Source organism: Oncorhynchus mykiss, chromosome 9, assembly GCF_057628025.1.
Source record: "Oncorhynchus mykiss isolate SJ-2025 chromosome 9, ASM5762802v1, whole genome shotgun sequence".
In the NCBI taxonomy this organism is placed as follows: Eukaryota; Metazoa; Chordata; class Actinopteri; order Salmoniformes; family Salmonidae; genus Oncorhynchus; species Oncorhynchus mykiss.
Genome location: NC_143030.1, coordinates 14,189,618 through 14,211,657, shown reverse-complemented (window position 1 = coordinate 14,211,657; position 22,040 = coordinate 14,189,618). Strand labels below are relative to the sequence as shown.

At 46.1% G+C, this 22,040-nt stretch overlaps 1 protein-coding gene across 4 annotated transcripts in view; it reads right to left on the bottom strand.

The window, feature by feature from the left end:
• Positions 1-219: 219 nt before the first annotated feature.
• Positions 220-22,040, bottom strand: part of LOC110531442 (myotubularin) — a 56,379-nt gene continuing 34,558 nt past the window's right edge. For all 4 annotated transcript variants that reach the window (XM_036987307.2, XM_090183511.1, XM_036987309.2 and 1 more), the window contains 10 exons: positions 21,303-21,386; positions 20,742-20,891; positions 19,663-19,848; positions 18,526-18,711; positions 18,249-18,404; positions 18,123-18,170; positions 14,417-14,509; positions 14,085-14,198; positions 12,415-12,591; positions 220-3,095 (listed from right to left, as the gene is read on the bottom strand). In XM_036987307.2, the coding sequence (XP_036843202.1) occupies positions 2,913-3,095; positions 12,415-12,591; positions 14,085-14,198; positions 14,417-14,509; positions 18,123-18,170; positions 18,249-18,404; positions 18,526-18,711; positions 19,663-19,848; positions 20,742-20,891; positions 21,303-21,386 (1,377 nt within the window). In that variant the 3' untranslated portion in view covers positions 220-2,912. The remainder of the gene's footprint in view (positions 3,096-12,414; positions 12,592-14,084; positions 14,199-14,416; positions 14,510-18,122; positions 18,171-18,248; positions 18,405-18,525; positions 18,712-19,662; positions 19,849-20,741; positions 20,892-21,302; positions 21,387-22,040) is intronic.

The following is a 22,040-nucleotide window of genomic DNA, read 5'->3' as shown; positions in this document are numbered from 1 at the left end:
CAGCCACTCCATTGATCTAATCACGCCCCTATTTACACAATCACAGGTGAAGACGCAAAAGGAACTGAATCAATTCCCGACTGAATCAAATCTCCCACAATTCATGATTCACTGTCCTCTTCTGTTAGAAATCAAAATCCCAAAATGCAAATAAAAAAATAAACTAATGTAACAAGAAATCCACAAATTATTAACCAACCATTCAAAGAAACAAAAACGTTTGTCCTACTAATTTCCTTTTTATAAAACGTGTCAAATGGTACACTAAATAAAATAATATTTTACAACTTTTAACAGTAAAATCAGTTTTGTTTGAGGTAATTACATCATAGTTACTGTACTTGTATAAAGTAAAAAAGAAACAAAATATATTTATTTTTTTGCCTAAAAACACAACCAACCAACAAACCAAAAAGTGTTTTGCCTTGTTGTTCATTTCGCTCTTGGTTTTATTTTAAAAACTTTTTCACCTCATTGAGGCCAAAGTCTTCCGCAGTGACGCATTCTGGGGTAGCATTAGGGAGCGAAAAGGTAGTGGCTGAAAGGTTTTAATATCAAGAGACCTTATTTTTAGCCCACCATCACCACCATCTTTCAATAGATGTTCAGCAACAAGCCCTCTAAGTTCTCTCTCTGGTATGGTCTTCCCATATCCAGTGGGTGACTGGTTATCCTACCCAAAGGATCTTGACCAGAAGGAGCATACATACTGTATCAACCAATCAGGATCTTTTCTTTCCCCTTTCACAACCAATCGGAATCCATAATTCCCGTTGCCCCAGCAAATCGGATGCTTTCTTCCTTTCTCCTGCCACAACCAATCAGGTGCTTTCTTTCCCTTTACTCCTCGCCACAGATGCCACACACAGAGGAACAATGACAAAGTTATAGTTTGGGTACATACAAAACATCCACCTGAGGATGAACTTCAGACGGTCAAAGGCACAGAACTGGACCTGACCTGCGTTCTCCAGAACACTGGATATGCCCTGTAAAGAGTAACTAAACAATTCCTGGCTTTTCCCACCAATCTAATCTCAAAATCTATGGTGATTCTTGTCCAAAGAACTCGCCTGAGAATACACTGCCCACATCGTGATCCCTTGAAACGTTGTAGATGATTCTGGACTTCCACCAATCTGATCCCACCTCTAGACATTTGCTCTCGTCAAAAGAACTTCTCCCGTCCACAGCTTTTATTTGGGGATTATTTCTGAACCTACTCTGTGGGAGTCCAAAAACCTTTAGCAAATTTGAGCTAAACCATGGCAAATGTTTACGTTTATGCCAAGAGGGGTTTGACCATTTAAGCTAACAGGTTGTAAAGGTTCTGAAGTTTGAAGTTTGCAAAAATGAGAGTTGGGTTGAGGCAGAACCACTGATCACTATTATTGGACTGAGTGGACCTAGCCTGGTGCCAGATCTGTTTGTGCCGTCTTACCAACACATACGGTAAATGTAATGCATGACTACGACCATATGAGTCACTCCAATAACGTTTACATCCTGCTTTACTCATCTCATGTGTATATACTGTATTCAATTCTACTGTATTTTAAATCAATGCCACTTGACGTTGCTCAATCTAATATTTATATATTTCTTAATTCCATTCTTTTACGTTTAGATGTGTGTATTATTGTGACTTGTTAGATACTACTGCACAGTCGGAGCTAGGAACACAAGCATTTTGCTACACCTGCAATAACATCTGCTAAATATGTTTCTGTGACCAATAAAAAAATAAGTTTTGAGTCGGCAAGACAGAACAATCAGATTTGGGACGAGGTTAGAGTGGACCACGATATGAGATAAAACTCTCAGCACCTCTCATAGGAACCAATACAACTGACTGTGTCCCGTCTCTCCCTAGACCTTCTACAGTACAATACACAGGGATACTTGGCCTACCGGATATCATACACTGGGCTATAATCAACCCCGAATAAATGATACAATTTGGGACTTATGAACATAGAACTGATTTATACTATTTCTGTGGTTATGAATGCTAAATCATTTATGTGAGTTGGGACGGGGCAACTGCAGTGGACTTGGTTTGCACTCAAGCTTCCTATCCAAACTTAACTGAATGATTGGACTGGTATTGCTTATGTTGGGACATAGGTACAGCTACACAATGATTGAAGGGAAACTAGTCACATACACTTCTAGTCAAATTTTCATTCCCGTCTCCCATTCTCTCCCTGGTCATGGAGAGGAGTGCAGTGTATACAGTCCTAGAGGAGCAGGGGCTACGATCCCATTCTCTACCCTTCTCCTGAAGTGTGCACTCATACGCTCCCCCTCATAGATTTAAAAAGGGACTGGTGTGAGGAATATGGTGGAAACGCCATCCATCCAGCCATGCTTGCACCAATACAATGCATGAGCATGAAGGGGAGTGACTGAAGGCACACTTCTGCGTGAATTGGAATGCAGCCAGTGAGTTAATCCTTTACCTTTAGTATTGTTTATCTACAAACATTGTTTTATTTTATATTAAGGCTTCTTTGTTTTTGTGGAAAAACAACATTCTATTAAAGTTGTGAAAAGGCTGTACTGTGACATGTTGCATAATCACCATGGTTACGTCTATTCCATGTTATTTATCGACTTCATTATTACTTTAAACCTTATGTACAAAACATTACTTCCTGTGTCAGGGTCAAACCCATTTCAATTTCAGGAAGTGAATTGAAATTCTGAAATTCCGAAGAACTGAACATTCTGAAATCCTGCAGAACTGAAAAATCTTCATTGGGAAAAAATGTCACTTTTCAACTCTCAAATTTGGAACTTCAATCAATCTCCTATGATTCATTAACTGAACTGACATGTAATCAACACCGACCCCGGAAAATGCGCATACACGTGTGTTGTATACGTCGGAGTGTGTGTGACGACCCCACTCAGAAGGGGGTGTGCAGGTGGGTGATGTGCTGCGTGGGAGAGGCTGCGTTGGGGGTGGAGCTATTTGATAGGTGGGAGGAGTTGGGGGAGGAGTCAGAGAGCTGCAGTTCCTCTAGTTTCTTCAGGTATTCATCTCTCAGGGCTAACAGCTCTATGTAACGCTGTTCCACTGGACTCTGCTGCTGTAGAGTAGAGCAGAGCAGGGTAGGATAGAGCAGAGTAGAATAAACATAGAAAAAATAGAGTAGAATATACATAGAAAATAACAGAATAGAGTAGAATATAAATAGTCATTACCACCACCAGGGGGAGGCAGAGAGCGGGAGGAGACAGGAGAAGGAGGGAGAGGATGGGGAGAGAGGGGGGGGAAAAAATACTGTTAATTATATGCAAACAACGCAAACAGATAAGCATATAAACAATCACAAAGAGGTATAGAGGCTCAAGAGACACACGGTGAAAACATGAATATTCATTATTGATGCCTAGAGTGTTTTAAATGAGAGCAGCAAGCTGGTCTGGTGCCAACACACAATACTGTTTATTTGTTTATTAGGATTCCCAGTAGTGTTTGTCGAAGCAGCAGTTATTCACAAAAAACACATGACAAGTAACACTGATACACAAGGACAGTCAAACAAATTAAAAATACAACGATATACAAACAAAACAAAACTCAAATAAATTAGGTGTGTTAGTGTCCCCTCACAGTGCAATGAGATGGTACATCTTTTCTAAAAGGTAAAGTTACCGTTTGCTCAGTAATAGGAGATGGTAGGGAGTTCCATGCGATCATGGCTCTTTATAATACTGTGCGTGGGACATGGGGACGGTGAAGAGACCCCTGGTGAGGTATGTCTGGGTGTCTGAGCTGAATGTTATTTGATTTTACAGACAATCTGGAATTTTCATTATAGTAATGCTTGTCCTAAAAACTAGAAGAGTTGGCAGTTAGTCTTTCATGGTTGAGGAGAGATTATCATGTTGTTGATGTTAGTTCTGTGTTTGTAGTTCAGGGCAAGGCGTTCTGCTTTGTTATGAGCCAGATGCAGCTTTTCTAGGTCTTTCTTTGCTGCACCTGACCATATTACTGGACAGTAATGAAGATGGGACAAGATAAAAGCCTGAAAACTAGTACAGCTGATGTGTCAAAAACACAGAACATATTTTAATAACAGACACACCCCTCTCCCCATCTTCACAACATCTTTGTCAATATGACTTGACCATCCAATGTAACTCTGAACTAGGAGTTCAGCTTCCCTAATGGTCACACCTTTTACACACAAAACCCTGAGAACGTTTTGAACCAAACACAATGCTTTTAGTTGTAGATGTATTTAAGACCAGTTTATTATAAAAATCACCCATTCTGATACTGACTAACTCATTATTTAGAATTTGTGTAGGCTCACTGGCTTTGGGTGCTGACCAGGATTTCCGTTAGCCGGAAATTGCCGGCCTTTGGACGTGAAAAAAATGTAAAGCCGATAAGTTAAAAAAAAAACTGTTGCAGGCCAAAATGACAGAGATTTAAAAAAACATTATTTTTTTTATTATTAATTGATGGAAATACCAGTCTATGGAAATACAGTTGACCGTCAAGCTTATCGGTCTATAGATCAATTTGTACAATTTTGATGAATTCAATTGGCCCGTGTGTATTTTCATAGGTCATCATGTATCTTATTTATCCAACACAACTATCACACAACATACAGAGCCTATTTTGAGAGTCATTTCTCCTGCAGTTCCCGAGCTGGTTGCTGCTGGAGTAAAACATATGCTTTTATCAGCTCATTATTTGCGCAACAACTATTAATGCTGTCACGTCTTAACTGTTTTGGTGCACGATTTAAAAAAAAAGAGCTACTATTTTTATTTCTCAATTGGTAATTGAAGCGCGCCTCCCATTCACCTCCCAAGTGCAGGCAACCAGCTATCAGTGTATCACCCACCAGCACTCCCTGAACATTATCAGGACAGAGAAACCAGACACATGCTCAGGAGCGCGCTCCCTCAAAATGATCAGGACAGATAAACCAGGCATGCTCAGTGCGCACTCCCTCAACATTACTAGGACAGAGAAACCAGACACATGCTCAGTGCGCACTCCCTCAACATGATCAGGACAGAGAAACCAGACATGCTCAGTGCGCGCTCCCTCAACATGATCAGGACAGAGAAACCAGACATGCTCAGTGTGCGCTCCCTCAACATGATCAGGACAGAGAAACCAGACACATGCTCAGGTGAGCGCTCCCTCAACATGATCAGGACAGAGAAACCAGACATGCTCAGTGCGCGCTCCCTCAACATTATCAGGACCGAGAAACTAGACATGCTCAGTGCGCGCTCCGTCAACATGATCAGGACCGAGAAACCAGACATGCTCAGTGCGCGCTCCGTCAACATGATCAGGACAGAGAAACCAGACATGCTCAGGAGCGCGCTCCCTCAACATGATCAGGACAGAGAAACCAGACATGCTCAGTGCGCGCTCCCTCAACATGATCAGGACAGTGAAACCAGACGTGCGCGCTCCCTCAACATGATCAGGACAGAGAAACCAGACATGCTCAGTGTGCGCTCCCTCAACATTATCAGGACAGAGAAATCAGACATGCTCAGGTGAGCGCTCCCTCAACATGATCAGGACAGAGAAACCAGACACATGCTCAGGTGAGCGCTCCCTCAACATGATCAGGACAGAGAAACCAGACACATGTTCAGTGCTCACATGGAGCCCTCCAAACAAAAGACCATGAAAACATTTACAAATCTCCTACATGATGGTTATGAAATAAACCAAAACCTGTTTCTCACAAGTGTAGGTGGTTTTGAACTCCGCAAACAACGTTTTCCACTCCGAGACTGAGAACAGTAGATGACTAATTAATATATGCATTAACAGAAATTAATAACCAAATGTGACCGACCGGCTCGATCTTACATGCAAAATTTGAATTTTTTTTTTTTTACATTGGATAAAAGTAGAGACTCAGAGCCAGAAAATGGTATATCAGTTGAGGAACAATGGGAAAGTCATTCTGCTGTGAAAGTTAAACTTCCGGAATGCCATACCTCACATTTGAGAAAATGGCCCTTGAATGTTTGGTTAAACCTACTGGAAAGCTCTTCGTCTACACCCATTCAGCATCGATCACATACGCCTTAGCCCCACCCGTCGCTTTATGGATTCACATGTGAGGCTATCTACTAAACAGCCAAAGACTTCAAGACGAAAGGCTGGTTTATACTACGGGTATGTCCGTAAATTTAATCTGGCGTGCCAGAGCGTGCTCGTACACTCAAGAGTTGTCAGATTGTCCGGTCGTAAATTCGGAGCTTTCAAAGTGCACACTGGACGCTCTGGCTGAGGAGTAGGGTTGATCACAGCGTTCTGAGCAGTCAAGCACCCAAGCTAACTGGCTAACATTGGCTAGCTACTTCCAGACACATATATTTACATAAGTCATCTGAACCTTTGCTATGAGACTCAACATTGAGCTCAGGTACATCCTGTTTCCATTGATCATCCTTGAGATGTTTCAACAACTTGATTGGAGTCCACCTGTGGTAAATTTAATTGATTGGACATGATTTGGAAAGGCACACATTTGTCTCTATAAAGGTCCCACAGTTGACAGGAATTGTCTGTGTATGGACAAAGGAATTGTCTGTGTATGGACAAAGGAATTGTCTGTGTATGGACAAAGGAATTGTCTGTGTATGGACAAAGGAATTGTCTGTGTATGGACAAAGGAATTGTCTGTGTATGGACAAAGAAATTGTCTGTGTATGGACAAAGAAATTGTGTCGAGGCTCAGATCTGGAGAAGGGTACCAAAACGTTTCTGCAGCATTGAAGCTCCAAGAACACAGTTGAAGAAGTTTGGAACCACCGAGACTCTTCCTAGAGCTGGCACGCCCGGTCAAACTGAGCAATCGGGGGAGAAGGGCCTGGTCAGGGAGGTGACTTGAACCCGATCGAACATCTCTGGAGAGACCTGAAAATAGCTGTGCAGCGACACTTCCCATCCAACCTGACAGAGTTTAAGAGGTTCTGCAGAGAAGAATGGGCGAAACTCTGCAAATACAGGTGTGCCAAGCTTGTAGCGTCATACCCAAGGAGACTCGAGGTTGTAATCGCTGCCAAAGGTGCTTCAACAAAGTACAGAGTAAAGGGTCTGAATACTAACATAAATGTGATCTTTCAGCTTATTATTTTTACTACATTTGCAAAAATGTCTAAAAACCTGTTTGCTTTGTCATTATGGGATATCATGTATATATAGACGAGAAAGTCTGTAACGTAACGAAATGTGGAAAAAGTCAAGTTGTCTGAATACTTTCCCAATTCCCCTCATGTAATGGGGAATTGATCAAAAAGTATCTAGCAGATGTTCATCTGTCACATATGGAACCGAATGAAGTTCTCGAATTGCATTTTGGGAAGGTTTGAAAATGCTGTTTTATTGGCTGCTTTATTTCATGAGTTACATGTTCTGTTAAGATGCATTACCACGGTCACCTCCTTTGTTTTGTTGACGGTGAGTGGGGTTGTTTCCCTGACACCCTAGTCTAAATGTGATCGCGGTCATTCTGAACACCGTGGGCCGACACCCTAATGGGTTATGCACCCACTGCATATGGGTCCGGTACATTTCTCAAATGGCCGGCAAATTAAAAATCTTCCCGGTCACGTTGTACGGCGCCTCATTTTCCTAACGGAAACCCTGGTGCTGAAACCCTGGTGCTGAAACGTAGTGTGGAATCATCCGCATACATGTTCATGCTAGCCTTCAGTAAAAACTAGTGGCGAATCATTTCTAAAATAGAGAAGAATAACAGACCAAGGCAACTACCCTGAAGGACACCGCACATATCTGATGTTATACAACTAGTGGGTCAAATCCGGAATGTTGATTGGTTAAAACCGCATTCCTACCAGTGTCTATTCCACAAGTTACCACCGGCTAAATCTATGGCGTTAAAATGCCTATTTACTCTGTTCCATCTGACTGGGCAATCCACTGTCTCATCAGCCCAGCCAGGCAATTTATAAACTTGATCTCCACTATAAAAAGCATCTAGACATTCTCACATATCTGATGCTAGAGAAGCTTCCATTGAAGAACACTATTAGCTATAGAGTTCTGTTGGTTAAATAACTCTCCAACCATGTGATGGCAGGTGATTTAAAGCCATAGCAAGCGAGTTTCAACAATAGCGATGTATGATCTATAACATCAAAGGCTGCACTGAAATCTAAAATACAGCTCCATCTATCATCTTATTAGCCATTTATTTTAGCCAATCATCAGTCATCGGAGTCAGTGCAGTACAGGTTGAGTGCCATACTCCATTTGCATGCTGAAAATCTGTAGTTAACTTGTTCTCTGAAAAATTGCATTGTATTTGGTCAAACACAAATCCTCTCCATCAGTTTACTAAGAACAGGCAGTAAACTGATTGGGCGGCTGTTAGAGCAAAGGGGGCTTTACTATGTTCAGGTAGTGGAATTACTTTAGCTTCCTTCCATGCCTGCAGACACACACACACACACACACACACACTCCTGTAGGCTTTGGTTAAAGACATAGAAATGTCTCTCTCTGTGTTTGTGTGATTATGACAGGGAAAGAGGATTATCTGCTCCAGTGACTCAGACCCTGTTGACAGGGAGAGGGATGTTTGGGCTGCAGGGGTTTGTGTGTGTGGCGGGGGGTTAGAGTTAGGGGGAAAGAGGGGTGTGTGTGTGTGTGTGTGTGTGTGTGAGAACAGGCAGCAAACACACACCAACACCGCAAGTCATACAGGATGCCACGGCAATACTGCAGCCAAACCAACCAAACCCCAGAGGCAATAGTTCACAAATCAGACTGATCACAAGCAATGTTCCCTCTAAGCTGCACCGGGACTGCCCCACCGGGACTGCCCCACCGGGACTGCCCAACCGGCCCCACCCCACCGGGACTGCCCCACAGAATAAATATCAGCCCGTGCAGAGACGGGATTGAACTTCACTCAACATTCTACTTTTCCCCTTTAGTTAACACCAGTGCTTGACTTGGGCCGGCACTGTCCGGAATGCCATACCGGCACTTCTAATTCTGGGGAATTGAGTATCGGCCCATCTACAAAATTAAAAGTAACCTATCGCTGTCCCAGAATCACACAGATGCAAAAAAGGTTGATAAAAAGTGGAATGAAGGTGGGACCTTCATTGAATAGGAATGGAGAGTGGGCATTAATTTCCTGATTTGTCCAAGTTTATTTGCTGCTAGGCTGCGAGTGGCAGTAGGCTGTTTGGAGGTTGCGCAGATTGAAAACGTGCCAGCCTGAATGGCATGATGCGTTGTTCCAAGTTGATATAGTCCAAGTTCATATATTTAAAAGCATACTTTTAAATATGATCAACCAATAAAAAAAAAGTCATTATCGGAACGACCCTTCAGTGCATGTCTGTGCTGGGTGTGTGCCAGGGAGTGTGCATTGCCCGAGGAAAGAGAGCGCGACATTCCAGCATTAGGTATAATTAGATATAAGGGCCTTTCCACCGGCACTGTAGAGCCTAAATATATCTGCACCGTTGGAAAGCTGGGATTCCCCCCTATTAAACATTAGCTATGGAATTGCGAAAACATTCAAAATATTCTAAGAATAGCCTACTTGACAAATAACTAGCTGTGCATAGATCTCCTCTGAAACATCAACACCTTGCTTTGAGGTAGCCTACCTTATCCATTTGATCCCTGATTTATTGAATGGCGGAATCATTTTATAAAAGACAAAAGTATTTGGTTGTAATGTTGGAAAAAGCCTGCACACCCAGGAGCTCTCCAGATGGAAGGTTGACCACAACAGTGGGGAGCTAAGTGCCTTGATCAAGGGCTCAACGGCAGGAGGTGGTAGGTCTACATGGAATCAGACAGCAGCTTTCCAGTGTCAATAATTCATACTTTCCCCATGTAGCCTATAATAATAGTCATGACAATTTGGTTAAAAGTCATGGAAAATGTGTTTAACCTCTTGAAGCTAGGGGGCACTATTTTTATGTTTGGAAAAATAACATTCCCCAAAGTAAACAGCTTATTTCTCAGGACCAGATGCTAGAATATGCATATAATTGACAGATTTGGATAGAAAACACTCTAAAGTTTCCAAAACGGTCAACATTTTGTCTGTGAGTTAAACAGAACTGATATTGCAGGCTAAAACCTGAGGAAAATCAAATCAGGAAGTGCCCCTGTTTTTGAAACCTTTATTGTTATGCATCCCTGTTGCCCATTTAAAGGGATATCAACCAGAGTCCTTTTTCTATGGCTTCCCTAAGGTGTCAACAGCCTTTAGACATAGTTTCAGGCTTTTATTTTGAAGAATGAGTGTGAACGACCACATTACGTAAGTGGATAGGTGGGGGCTCTCAGAGTGAGTTGTGCGCAAAAGAGAAAGGCGGCCATTGTTACTCCCGGTCATAGTGAAAAGCCAACTGTCCCGGTTGATATATTATCGAATAGATATTTGAAAAACACCCTGAAGATTGATTATAAAAAACGTTTGACATTTTTCTGTGGACATTATGGATATAATTTGGATTTCAGTGAACATAGTCCAAATGGACCGACCTGGAAAAGATCTTCCACCCCAAGACCGGTACTGGTTAACACGATCAACCTTTCCCTCTACTGCGGGTATTGCTAATACCAGCCACTTCCAATGCAACAAAATAAACTATGCAAAGTGTTTTCTTGTAGGCAGAACACACTGGAGTAGGATTCTATTCCATTGCCAGGCATGACTCAGCCCGTACACTACAGACTGCTGTATTTTGAGACAGGCATGAATAAGCTAAGCAGCCAATAAGCAGAGGGTTTTTGGTCTGATGTTCTGATGTTCTGTAATAATGAATTTTATTTTCTAAAGTGGTTTCTTACGTCAAACAACATTTCCAGCCACCCCCTTTATGTGAAGGACAAGTGGATCAACAGGTTCATATGAAGCCCGAAATGTTTTTGCCCAAAACTCACAGAATGTAGGCCTACATTGAACACCACACAATGGCTGCTACTGTAGGCTGAATGATAGAACAGATATTTCCATGTTAAAAATGTTAGGGGATGTATTTTCTCCATTGTTTTTGATGGTAGGTCACTCTGGTAGATGTACATTATGATCAAATAGCCACAGTAGCCTACCTGACCAATGTTAAAACTAACTTAAAGTGGGTACAGCCTGTGTTCACAAACGTGCGCCAGAAGTTGCACTCAGCAGACCTGAAATTTCCTCAGTGATGAATTTTTTTTTGAGGGAACATTGGTCACAAGATAACTCCAACTCTGATTGGCCCAGACAGTTTGGCTGTAGTTGGTTCAGTGCTGTGTATCCAGTGTTGTAGCTAAATCCCAACAGCGTTAAATTAGATGGAGATCTTTTTTTTATATACCATATTATTGATCCATCATTGATTCACTACTTTCCACAAACCTAAAAGCATTGTATTGGTGGAGGCAGGGGCCTTTTTCAAATCAGTGAAGGGAAGTGAACAAGTGCATACTCTGGTAGGAAGAAGTGATCATTCAGACATACTGGAACAAAAGTACCTGTTGTCGAATGCCAGGGTTCGAACGGATACTGTAACCCCAGTAATTCTATTGTAACTTAATTGTCGAATGCCAGGGTTCGAACGGATACTGTAACCCCAGTAATTCTATGTTAACTTAATTGTGGAATGCCAGGGTTCGAACGGATACTGTAACCCCAGTAATTCTATTGTAACTTAATTGTCGAATGCCAGGGTTCGAACGGATACTGTAACCCCAGTAATTCTATTGTAACTTAATTGTGGAATGCCAGGGTTCGAACGGATACTGTAACCCCAGTAATTCTATTGTAACTTAATTGTGGAATGCCAGGGTTCGAACGGATACTGTAACCCCAGTAATTCTATTGTAACTTAATTGTGGAATGCCAGGGTTCGAACGGATACTGTAACCCCAGTAATTCTATTGTAACTTAATTGTCGAATGCCAGGGTTCGAACGGATACTGTAACCCCAGTAATTCTATTGTAACTTAATTGTCGAATGCCAGGGTTCGAACGGATACTGTAACCCCAGTAATTCTATTGTAACTTAATTGTGGAATGCCAGGGTTCGAACGGATACTGTAACCCCAGTAATTCTATTGTAACTTAATTGTGGAATGCCAGGGTTCGAACGGATACTGTAACCCCAGTAATTCTATTGTAACTTAATTGTCGAATGCCAGGGTTCGAACGGATACTGTAACCCCAGTAATTCTATTGTAACTTAATTGTCGAATGCCAGGGTTCGAACGGATACTGTAACCCCAGTAATTCTATTGTAACTTAATTGTGGAATGCCAGGGTTCGAACGGATACTGTAACCCCAGTAATTCTATTGTAACTTCATTGTCGAATGCCAGGGTTCGAACGGATACTGTAACCCCAGTAATTCTATTTTATTCTATTCATTTACCTGTTGTCGGATGCGAGGGTTCCAACGGATGTAGTAAGTCACCCAGAGTTCTAGGTGTCTCATGCTGGCTACAGGGTAGAGGACTCTATTGGACTCTGGGGTGTAGAAGGGGTTCTGGTAGAAGGACAGATCACTGTTTACCAATGACCACAGAGACACCGTCTTAGACCGCAACTCCTGGAGAGAGCGAGAGGGGGGAGAGAACAGGAATAATAATTTAGGAGGGTTAGAGAGAGAAGTTAACCAGGGACCACAGAGACACTGTCTTCGACCACAACTCCTGGAGAGAGCGAGAGGGGGGAGAGAACAGGAATAATAATTTAGGAGGGTTAGAGAGAGAAGTTAACCAGGGACCACAGAGACACTGTCTTCGACCACAACTCCTGGAGAGAGCGAGAGGGGGGAGAGAACAGGAATAATAATTTAGGAGGGTTAGAGAGAGAAGTTAACCAGGGACCACAGAGACACTGTCTTCGACCACAACTCCTGGAGAAAGAGATGGAGAAGATCATTAATATGGTATTTTAGCAGACACTTATGTGCAGCAGTAAGCAGGAAACATACATCTATTCAGGATGACCCGTTTGAATCAAACCCACAAATTATCTGAGCCATCGGAATCACAGAGGGAATATGAAGGATTCTGGAACAATAATTAGAGTCTCATGGAGACTCTCGTCTGTGTGTCATAGAGAGCCTTATTACGGCACCTCAGAACCAGTGATGCGTCCCGTCGCTCTTCTGCTCTACTTCACATGATCAAGATGGAGGGAGGAGGGGATGTGGAGGGAGGAGGGGAGGTGGAGGGAATAGAAAGACAAAGAAAGGGTATGAGATTGAGGTAGAGCAGGAGTGTCAAACTCATTTCCCCCATCGGGCCGCATTCGGTCTTCACAGAGGTCCGAAGGGACATATTTACTATGTTATCTGTCTCGCTTTCATTTGGATGACTGTCAGCAAGCTGGGCAGAGGAGTGAAGAGACTATCAGCAAGCTGGGCAGAGGAGTGAAGAGACTGTCAGCAAGCTGGGCAGAGGAGTGAAGAGACTGTCAGCAAGCTGGGCAGAGGAGTGAAGAGACTGTCAGCAAGCTGGGCAGAGGAGTGAAGAGACTGTCAGCAAGCTGGGCAGAGGAGTGAAGAGACTGTAAATGTAGGTCCATTATCATTCTACACAGTTTGGCTTTGGCTTTGGCTTTAGTCATTAAAATGTCCATAGAGCACCACCCACAAGCCTGATTGAATGGGCTCGCGGGCCGGATGACATGTAAAATAGAATGTAAATAGTGAGTTGGCAGAGGAAAATATTGTAGAGGGATGGAAAGACCCAGCTAACACATTTAGTTAACTGGAAGTTGTGGGAACGTTCATTTTTGGTTTCCCCATTGGACTGGTGTTTCCTTGCATTTTTTATGGAAAGTTCTCTTAAATGTTGTGGGAACATTACTTTAAATAGAATCCAGAGGAAACCTGCTGAAAACATTATGCTGTACTGAAATTCCCACCTAAACAACCAAGGCTCTCACCAAGCTCTAAGAAATATACGGTTCTCAGAACATTATGTGCTAGCTGGGAATTGGAGAGTGCAATATAAGATAAATGTAGAAAAGACAGGCAGAGAGAGAGAGACAGACAGACAGACAGTGCTTGGACAAACAAGACAAACAACTTACGTTAGTGTCCCTGGCACGCTCACAGTTGAAGAGGAAGGTTCCAAAGCGACAGCTGAACAGGTGGTCCAGGATGGTCACTAGGAGACGCTCGTTAAACTCAAACGCTGTCGGGAACTGGAAGAGAAGGGGAGAGGAGAGGTTTAAACCCATAGGCCTTTTCGCTTCCTCCATTCCTTGCATCCGCTCTCCTCACTTCCTTCTCAATATGCATTGGAGAAGAAGGTTTGAGGGGAGGGACCTTGGACCTTCTCGTCCAATACGGTTGATGAAGTCAGAAGAACGTGCAAAGACAAATGAAGATAAAGCGCTACACAGGTGTGTCCTGTTCCTACCTGTTTGGTCATCTGCCAGACACAGTCTATGAACTGTACAAAGATAGGAGACCTGTCCTGATCAGCATGGTTCTTATCACCGTGTCCTATCCTCTATAAAGACACAGAGACAGAGAGAAAGATAAATAGTTAAACCGTGCAAACAGATTCTTACTACCTGTAGTTACTACCTGTAGTTACTACCTGTAGTTAGGTCTTCCTGGTCATTCTAAATTCAAAAAAGGCACTCGCACATCTGAGCCATCATAGTCGCAGGTGCACACTTTGTTAGAATAATTAGGAAATGCACATGGTAACGCTTATTTTCCCTCAACTCCAACCCCAATGGATGTATTGAACGGAGGTGGGGGGAGCAGTATCTACACAGGGGTGCAGGTTGTGAACACTCAAACACTCTGACGAAGGCCCCGAGGCCGATACGTAAAGCTCTGACGAAGGCCCGGAGGCCGATACGTAAAGCTCTGACGAAGGCCCCGAGGCCGATACGTAAAGCTCTGACGAAGGCCCTGAGGCCGAAACGTAAGGCTCTGACGAAGGCCCCGAGGCCGATACGTAAGGCTCTGACGAAGGCCCCGAGGCCGATACGTAAGGCTCTGACGAAGGCCCCGAGGCCGATACGTAAGGCTCTGACGAAGGCCCCGAGGCCGATACGTAAGGCTCTCACGAAGGCCCCGAGGCCGATACGTAAAGCTCTGACGAAGGCCCGGAGGCCAATACGTTAGGCTCTGACAAAGTCCCCGAGGCCGATACGTAAGGCTCTGACGAAGGCCCTGAGGCCGATACGTAAGGCTCTGACGAAGGCCCCGAGGCCGATACGTAAGGCTCTGACGAAGGCCCCGAGGCCGATATGTAAGGCTCTGACGAAGGCCCCGAGGCCGATACGTAAGGCTCTGACGAAGGCCCCGAGGCCGATACGTAAGGCTCTGACGAAGGCCCCGAGGCCGATACGTAAGGCTCTGACGAAGGCCCCGAGGCCGATACGTAAAGCTCTGACGAAGGCCCCGAGGCCGATACGTAAAGCTCTGACGAAGGCCCCGAGGCCGATACGTAAAGCTCTGACGAAGGCCCCGAGGCCGATATGTAAAGCTCTGACGAAGGCCTCGAGGCCGATACGTTAAGCTCTGACGAAGACCCCGAGGCCGATACGTAAAGCTCTGACGAAGGCCCCGAGTCCGATACGTAAAGCTCTGACGAAGGCCTAGAGGCCGATACGTTAAGCTCTGACGAAGGCCTCGAGGCCGATACGTAATGCTCTGACGAAGGCCTGGAGGCCGATACGTAATGCTCTGACGAAGGCCTGGAGGCCGATACGTAATGCTCTGACGAAGGCCTGGAGGCCGATACGTAAGGCTCTGACGAAGGCCTGGAGGCCGATACGTAAGGCTCTGACGAAGGCCTAGAGGCCGATACGTAATGCTCTGACGAAGGCCTGGAGGCCGATACGTAAGGCTCTGACGAAGGCCTGGAGGCCGATACGTAAAGCTCTGACGAAGGCCTGGAGGCCGATACGTAAGGCTCTGACGAAGGCCTGGAGGCCGATACGTAAAGCTCTGACGAAGGCCCCGAGGCCGATACGTAAGGCTCTGACGAAGGCCTGGAGGCCGATACGTAAAGCTCTGACGAAGGCCCCGAGGCCGATACGTAAGGCTCTGACGAAGGCCTGGAGGCCGATACGTAAAGCTCTGACGAAGGCCCCGAGGCCGATACGTAAGGCTCTGACGAAGGCCCCGAGGCCGATACGTAAGGCTCTGACGAAGGCCCCGAGGCCGATACGTAAGGCTCTGACGAAGGCCCCGAGGCCGATACGTAAAGCTCTGACGAAGGCCCCGAGGCCGATACGTAAAGCTCTGACGAAGGCCCCGAGGCCGATACGTAAAGCTCTGACGAAGGCCCCGAGGCCGATATGTAAAGCTCTGACGAAGGCCTCGAGGCCGATACGTTAAGCTCTGACGAAGACCCCGAGGCCGATACGTAAAGCTCTGACGAAGGCCCCGAGGCCGATACGTAAAGCTCTGACGAAGGCCTAGAGGCCGATACGTTAAGCTCTGACGAAGGCCTCGAGGCCGATACGTAATGCTCTGACGAAGGCCTGGAGGCCGATACGTAATGCTCTGACGAAGGCCTGGAGGCCGATACGTAATGCTCTGACGAAGGCCTGGAGGCCGATACGTAAGGCTCTGACGAAGGCCTGGAGGCCGATACGTAAGGCTCTGACGAAGGCCTAGAGGCCGATACGTAATGCTCTGACGAAGGCCTGGAGGCCGATACGTAAGGCTCTGACGAAGGCCTGGAGGCCGATACGTAAAGCTCTGACGAAGGCCTGGAGGCCGATACGTAAGGCTCTGACGAAGGCCTGGAGGCCGATACGTAAAGCTCTGACGAAGGCCCCGAGGCCGATACGTAAGGCTCTGACGAAGGCCTGGAGGCCGATACGTAAAGCTCTGACGAAGGCCCCGAGGCCGATACGTAAGGCTCTGACGAAGGCCTGGAGGCCGATACGTAAAGCTCTGACGAAGGCCCCGAGGCCGATACGTAATGCTCTGACGAAGGCCGATACGTAATGCTCTGACGAAGGCCGATACGTAATGCTCTGACGAAGGCCTGGAGGCCGATACGTAATGCTCTGACGAAGGCCTGGAGGCCGATACGTAATGCTCTGACGAAGGCCTGGAGGCCGATACGTAATGCTCTGACGAAGGCCTGGAGGCCGATACGTAAGACTCTGACGAAGGCCTGGAGGCCGATACGTAATGCTCTGACGAAGGCCTGGAGGCCGATACGTAATGCTCTGACGAAGGCCTGGAGGCCGATACGTAATGCTCTGACGAAGGCCTGGAGGCCGATACGTAATGCTCTGACGAAGGCCTGGAGGCCGATACGTAAAGCTCTGACGAAGGCCCCGAGGCCGATACGTAAAGCTCTGACGAAGGCCCCGAGGCCGATACGTAAAGCTCTGACGAAGGCCCCGAGGCCGATACGTAAAGCTCTGACGAAGGCCCCGAGGCCGATACGTAAAGCTCTGACGAAGGCCTGGAGGCCGATACGTAAGGCTCTGACGAAGGCCTGGAGGCCGATACGTAAGGCTCTGACGAAGGCCCCGAGGCCGATACGTAATGCTCTGACGAAGGCCTGGAGGCCGATACGTAAGGCTCTGACGAAGGCCTGGAGGCCGATACGTTAAGCTCTGACGAAGGCCTGGAGGCCGATACGTAATGCTCTGACGAAGGCCCCGAGGCCGATACGTAATGCTCTGACGAAGGCCCCGAGGCCGATACGTAAAGCTCTGACGAAGGCCCCGAGGCCGATACGTAAAGCTTAATAAAGAGCAGCGTGCAGGTTTCTTCTTTTTCCCCCATCTTCCTGGTCATTTATCTGTACACAATATTGGTCAGTTTAGTTGCTTCCCATCACAGGAGGTTGGTGGCACCTTCATTTGGGAGGATGGGCTCGTGGTAATGGCTGGAGCGGAATTGTTTATCCAAGTAGCAGGCCATTTCATTTTACTCCGTTCCAGCTATTATTATGAGCCGTCCTCCCCTCAGCAGCCTCCACTGCTTCCCCACAGACCATTTGGTCCCCAGTTGACAGCACAAATAAAAGAACATCTATGACTGAAAACTCTTCATTATCAGAGTTCAGAGCGAAGCTCCTTTTTTCATTCTCATCATAAACTGTGAGTGAATGCCTTGGAACAGGGTGGACTTACATTGGCAAACTTGTGTCCGAAGCTGATCCACTCCTTCTCCAGCAGTACCTGGAATCAATCGATCACAAATCAAATGTACTTTATAAAATTTCTTGGTACATTAGCCGTTGTCACAAAGTGGTTTACCTGGAATCCTCTCAGAGTGCGGTAGTGGCTGTCCAGCATCAGCATGGCCAGAGAGGTGAGCTGGGCCGTCCGGTCCCACCCATCACTACAGTGGACCACCACAGAGTTACCTCCCGATATCTTGTCTGCTACTTGGATGGCTCCAGATATGACCAGCTAGAGAGCGACAGAGAGAGATTCACTACAGAGGACCAGCACACGGTTACCCCTCCACTGATCTGCTAGCTGGCCAGCTCCAGAGAGGAGAGGGCTGTGGGAAGTGTGTGTACCCAAATACCTTGATGTGTTCTAGCCAGTGTGTAGACTCCAGACTGGACAGCCAGTGTGACTCCTCTACATTGGGATAGACAATGTCTTTTAGCTTCTTCAGGGACTCTCTCATCACGTGGATGTTGTGTATGTCTAGAAACACCAGCTCAGCGTTCTGATATGCATCGTCACCCTCGTAACCCCCACCCGTGGCCTAGAGAGAGGGGATAGAGGTCAGAGGTTGAAGACTCATCATTCATGGACAAAAATGGAGAATCACAGGACCAGTTTGAAAACTAACAAAAAATATTTATATAATTCTTCCCTCCCTCTCTTGACGCTATCACTGGCCTGCATGTTATAAGAATGTGTTCTTAACCGACTTGCCTAGTTAAATAAAGGTTACATTTTAAAAATATATAATAATAAATGTGGTTGGATAAATTAAAGTGAGGTTTCACTCATGGAAATGCAGTATTTTATTCTATGGTTTTCACCCATTCCAACATGGTCAGAACAGTGATCACTTCAAGGAGGGCAGGATTCAAACAGGGTTCATTGTAAACGCGTCAGGGTTGTGGTCAGCTGTTGGAACACACTGCAGGTCAGGGGAAGCTAGTTAGGTCAGGGGAATCCTCTCACGGGTAGGAATTTGGGGATTATTATATAGATTGCATTCCATATTAGTAATTTGAGTCCCAACATTCCATTTCACTCTGAGCGGGGTGCGGTGGGCGTTGTGTCACACCCCAACACACACACACACACACAGTGTAGTTGCTGTGTCCTCTTAGCTTCTAAACTCTACCTCCTCAGTTCTTACTTCTGACACCAGCATACAATGTAGGAGGCAACTAGCAAGAGCCTACAGTGAACAACAAAAGAACACAGTCCATCTCTCTATGGAAGACAAACCAAAAGACCTACATCTACATCAACCCAGAGAAAAAGGGAACGAACGTCACGAATCGCTTAAAAGATTCTCTGGGAAGTACTCTGACAAGGAATCCAGAAACGTACCTAGAAAAGTCCCACGTATCTATGACATCTCTGTCTGGACGATCCATGAGGCCGACACCTACACACCGCCTCCCAGCGGAACCCAACCAACGCACCTCATGAGACACAGACATGACCTTTCGACATTTAACCTTTGACCCCTGACCTTGTTGGCGACGGCATTGACGCTGGGCCGTGCGTCGTAGATGGTGAGCTTGGCGGTGCCGTTAGCCTCCCGGATGAGGTCCAGGTAGCGCTCGTCATCCTTGTTCCTCTTCCCAGACATCCCCACCAGGGGCTGGGAGCAGCGGCAGATAACAGCCTGGTTCTCACGGTGGATCCACGACAGCACCTAGAAGTTGGGGAGGACAGAGAGATGGTTAGGTAGGTTGGGGGCAGAGAGATGGTTAGGTAGGTTGAGGGGGGGGGGGGGGGGGGGCAGAGAGATGGTTAGGTAGGTTGGGGGGGGGGGGCAGAGAGATGGTTAGGTAGGTTGGGGGGGTGGGGGAGTCAAAGAAAGAACAGAGGGATGAAGAGACATGGGAGAGAAAGGAGATATAGGTACAGGGAATGAAAGGGGGGAAAGGACGGCAGGAAGAGGATGAGGAGGGTGGGATGAGGGGGGAAAGGATGGCAGGAAGAGGATGAGGGTGGGATAGGACGGCAGGAAGAGGATGAGGAGGGTGGGATGAGGGGGGAAAGGACGGCAGGAAGAGGGTGAGGAGGGTGGGATGAGGGGGGGAAAGGACGGCAGGAAGAGGGTGAGGAGGGTGGGATGAGGGGGGGAAAGGACGGCAGGAAGAGGGTGGGATGAGGGGGGAAAGGACGGCAGGAAGAGGGTGAGGAGGGTGGGATGAGGGGGGAAAGGACAGCAGGAAGAGGGTGAGGAGGGTGGGATAGGACGGCAGGAAGAGGGTGAGGAGGGTGGGATGAGGGGGGGATAGGACGGCAGGAAGAGGGTGAGGAGGGTGGGATGAGGGTGGGAAAGGACGGCAGGAAGAGGATGAGGAGGGTGGGATGAGGGGGGAAAGGACGGCAGGAAGAGGGTGAGGAGGGTGGGATGAGGGGGGAAAGGACAGCAGGAAGAGGGTGAGGAGGGTGGGATAGGACGGCAGGAAGAGGGTGAGGAGGGTGGGATGAGGGGGGGATAGGACGGCAGGAAGAGGGTGAGGAGGGTGGGATGAGGGTGGGAAAGGACGGCAGGAAGAGGATGAGGAGGGTGGGATGAGGGGGGAAAGGACTCACGGGAATGCGTCCTCTGGACCTGAAGGTACACACTTTCCTCAGGTCTTCCTCTGTAGCTTTGAAGGGAACCACCAGTATGGTGGGGTAGGTGTCGCACAGCTCATAGTTGGCATTGATGAACGTGACACGCCACTTGTCATTGGGTAAGCCCTGGTGACGGGCGAGACAAACAGCCAATCAGAGAAGAGATTGCAGGCTGTGACTCAGAGGCATTATTGGTGAGGTACAGTGCTACGTCACTGGTGACGAGGTTGAAGGTATTGGTTAAGACAGAGGATTCTAATATACCACAATGCTTTGCATAAATGAGGAATAATCCTAAACAATGGGACTAGCTATGCTAGTTTAACTGCGCTGGTCCCATGAATCGGTTAATTTGCAAAAGCTTTGTGGTGGAATGATTAGGTTGTCTTCACCTGGGTATCTTCAAGCGACACTATTTAAGCAGACTAAGTGACCGAGTTAAAAGCTGGGATATTGGATCTATCCCAACACAGACAACCTTGAAGACTGGCAAAAACAATGTAATGACACATTTAGTAAGGCAATGATAAGTCCTACCTGCCGTCTGAACTCTTCCATGGGTTTGTACACACTCCAGCCATTCTCTTCAAATTTCTCTTGACTCAGGTACGCAAACAGAAGCTACAGAGAGAGAGAGAGAGAGAGAGAGAGAAAATGGGATTGACTTTACCAAGGTTTTATTTGTCACGCAAACATGAGAGCTTCGCTAAATCAACTGCTTATTGTGAGTGAATGTTGACTCTTCTCTAGTGATGTGCAAAGACTAGGGCTGTCTCGACAAAAAAAAAAAATAATGTTGGTCGACCGAGAGTCGTCTTCCTTTCCACCAATCGATTGGTATAATTTTAAAACAAGTATTTTTCCACATACACACCCTGTTTGAATAAAATCAACTATATGTAGGCTACAGAGCTTGTTTGATGCTTTAAGCACTGCGATTAAAAATGAAGTCACACAAATGACTAAAGTGGGAGCCAGAGATCAATATAACCGGTCCAGAAGAAAACCTCCCGCCGATCTTCACAGATTCTACCTTTAAGCTGCTGAAGTTGCCTGTAACAGGCTACACCAGTGGGAGGCAACCTTTTCCATTCGGAGAGCCAAGTTATCCTACCATTTCTACTGATCTGCGTGCCAGTCATGGCTTTCGTATGCACATTTTCGTGGAACAGTTTCATTTATAATTAAGTCTTCATATCTCAAAATCAATGTCATGTGGTTAATCAAGATTCTAAATGAAAATGATACAAATCTAAAAGTAACTTCTATTGTCAA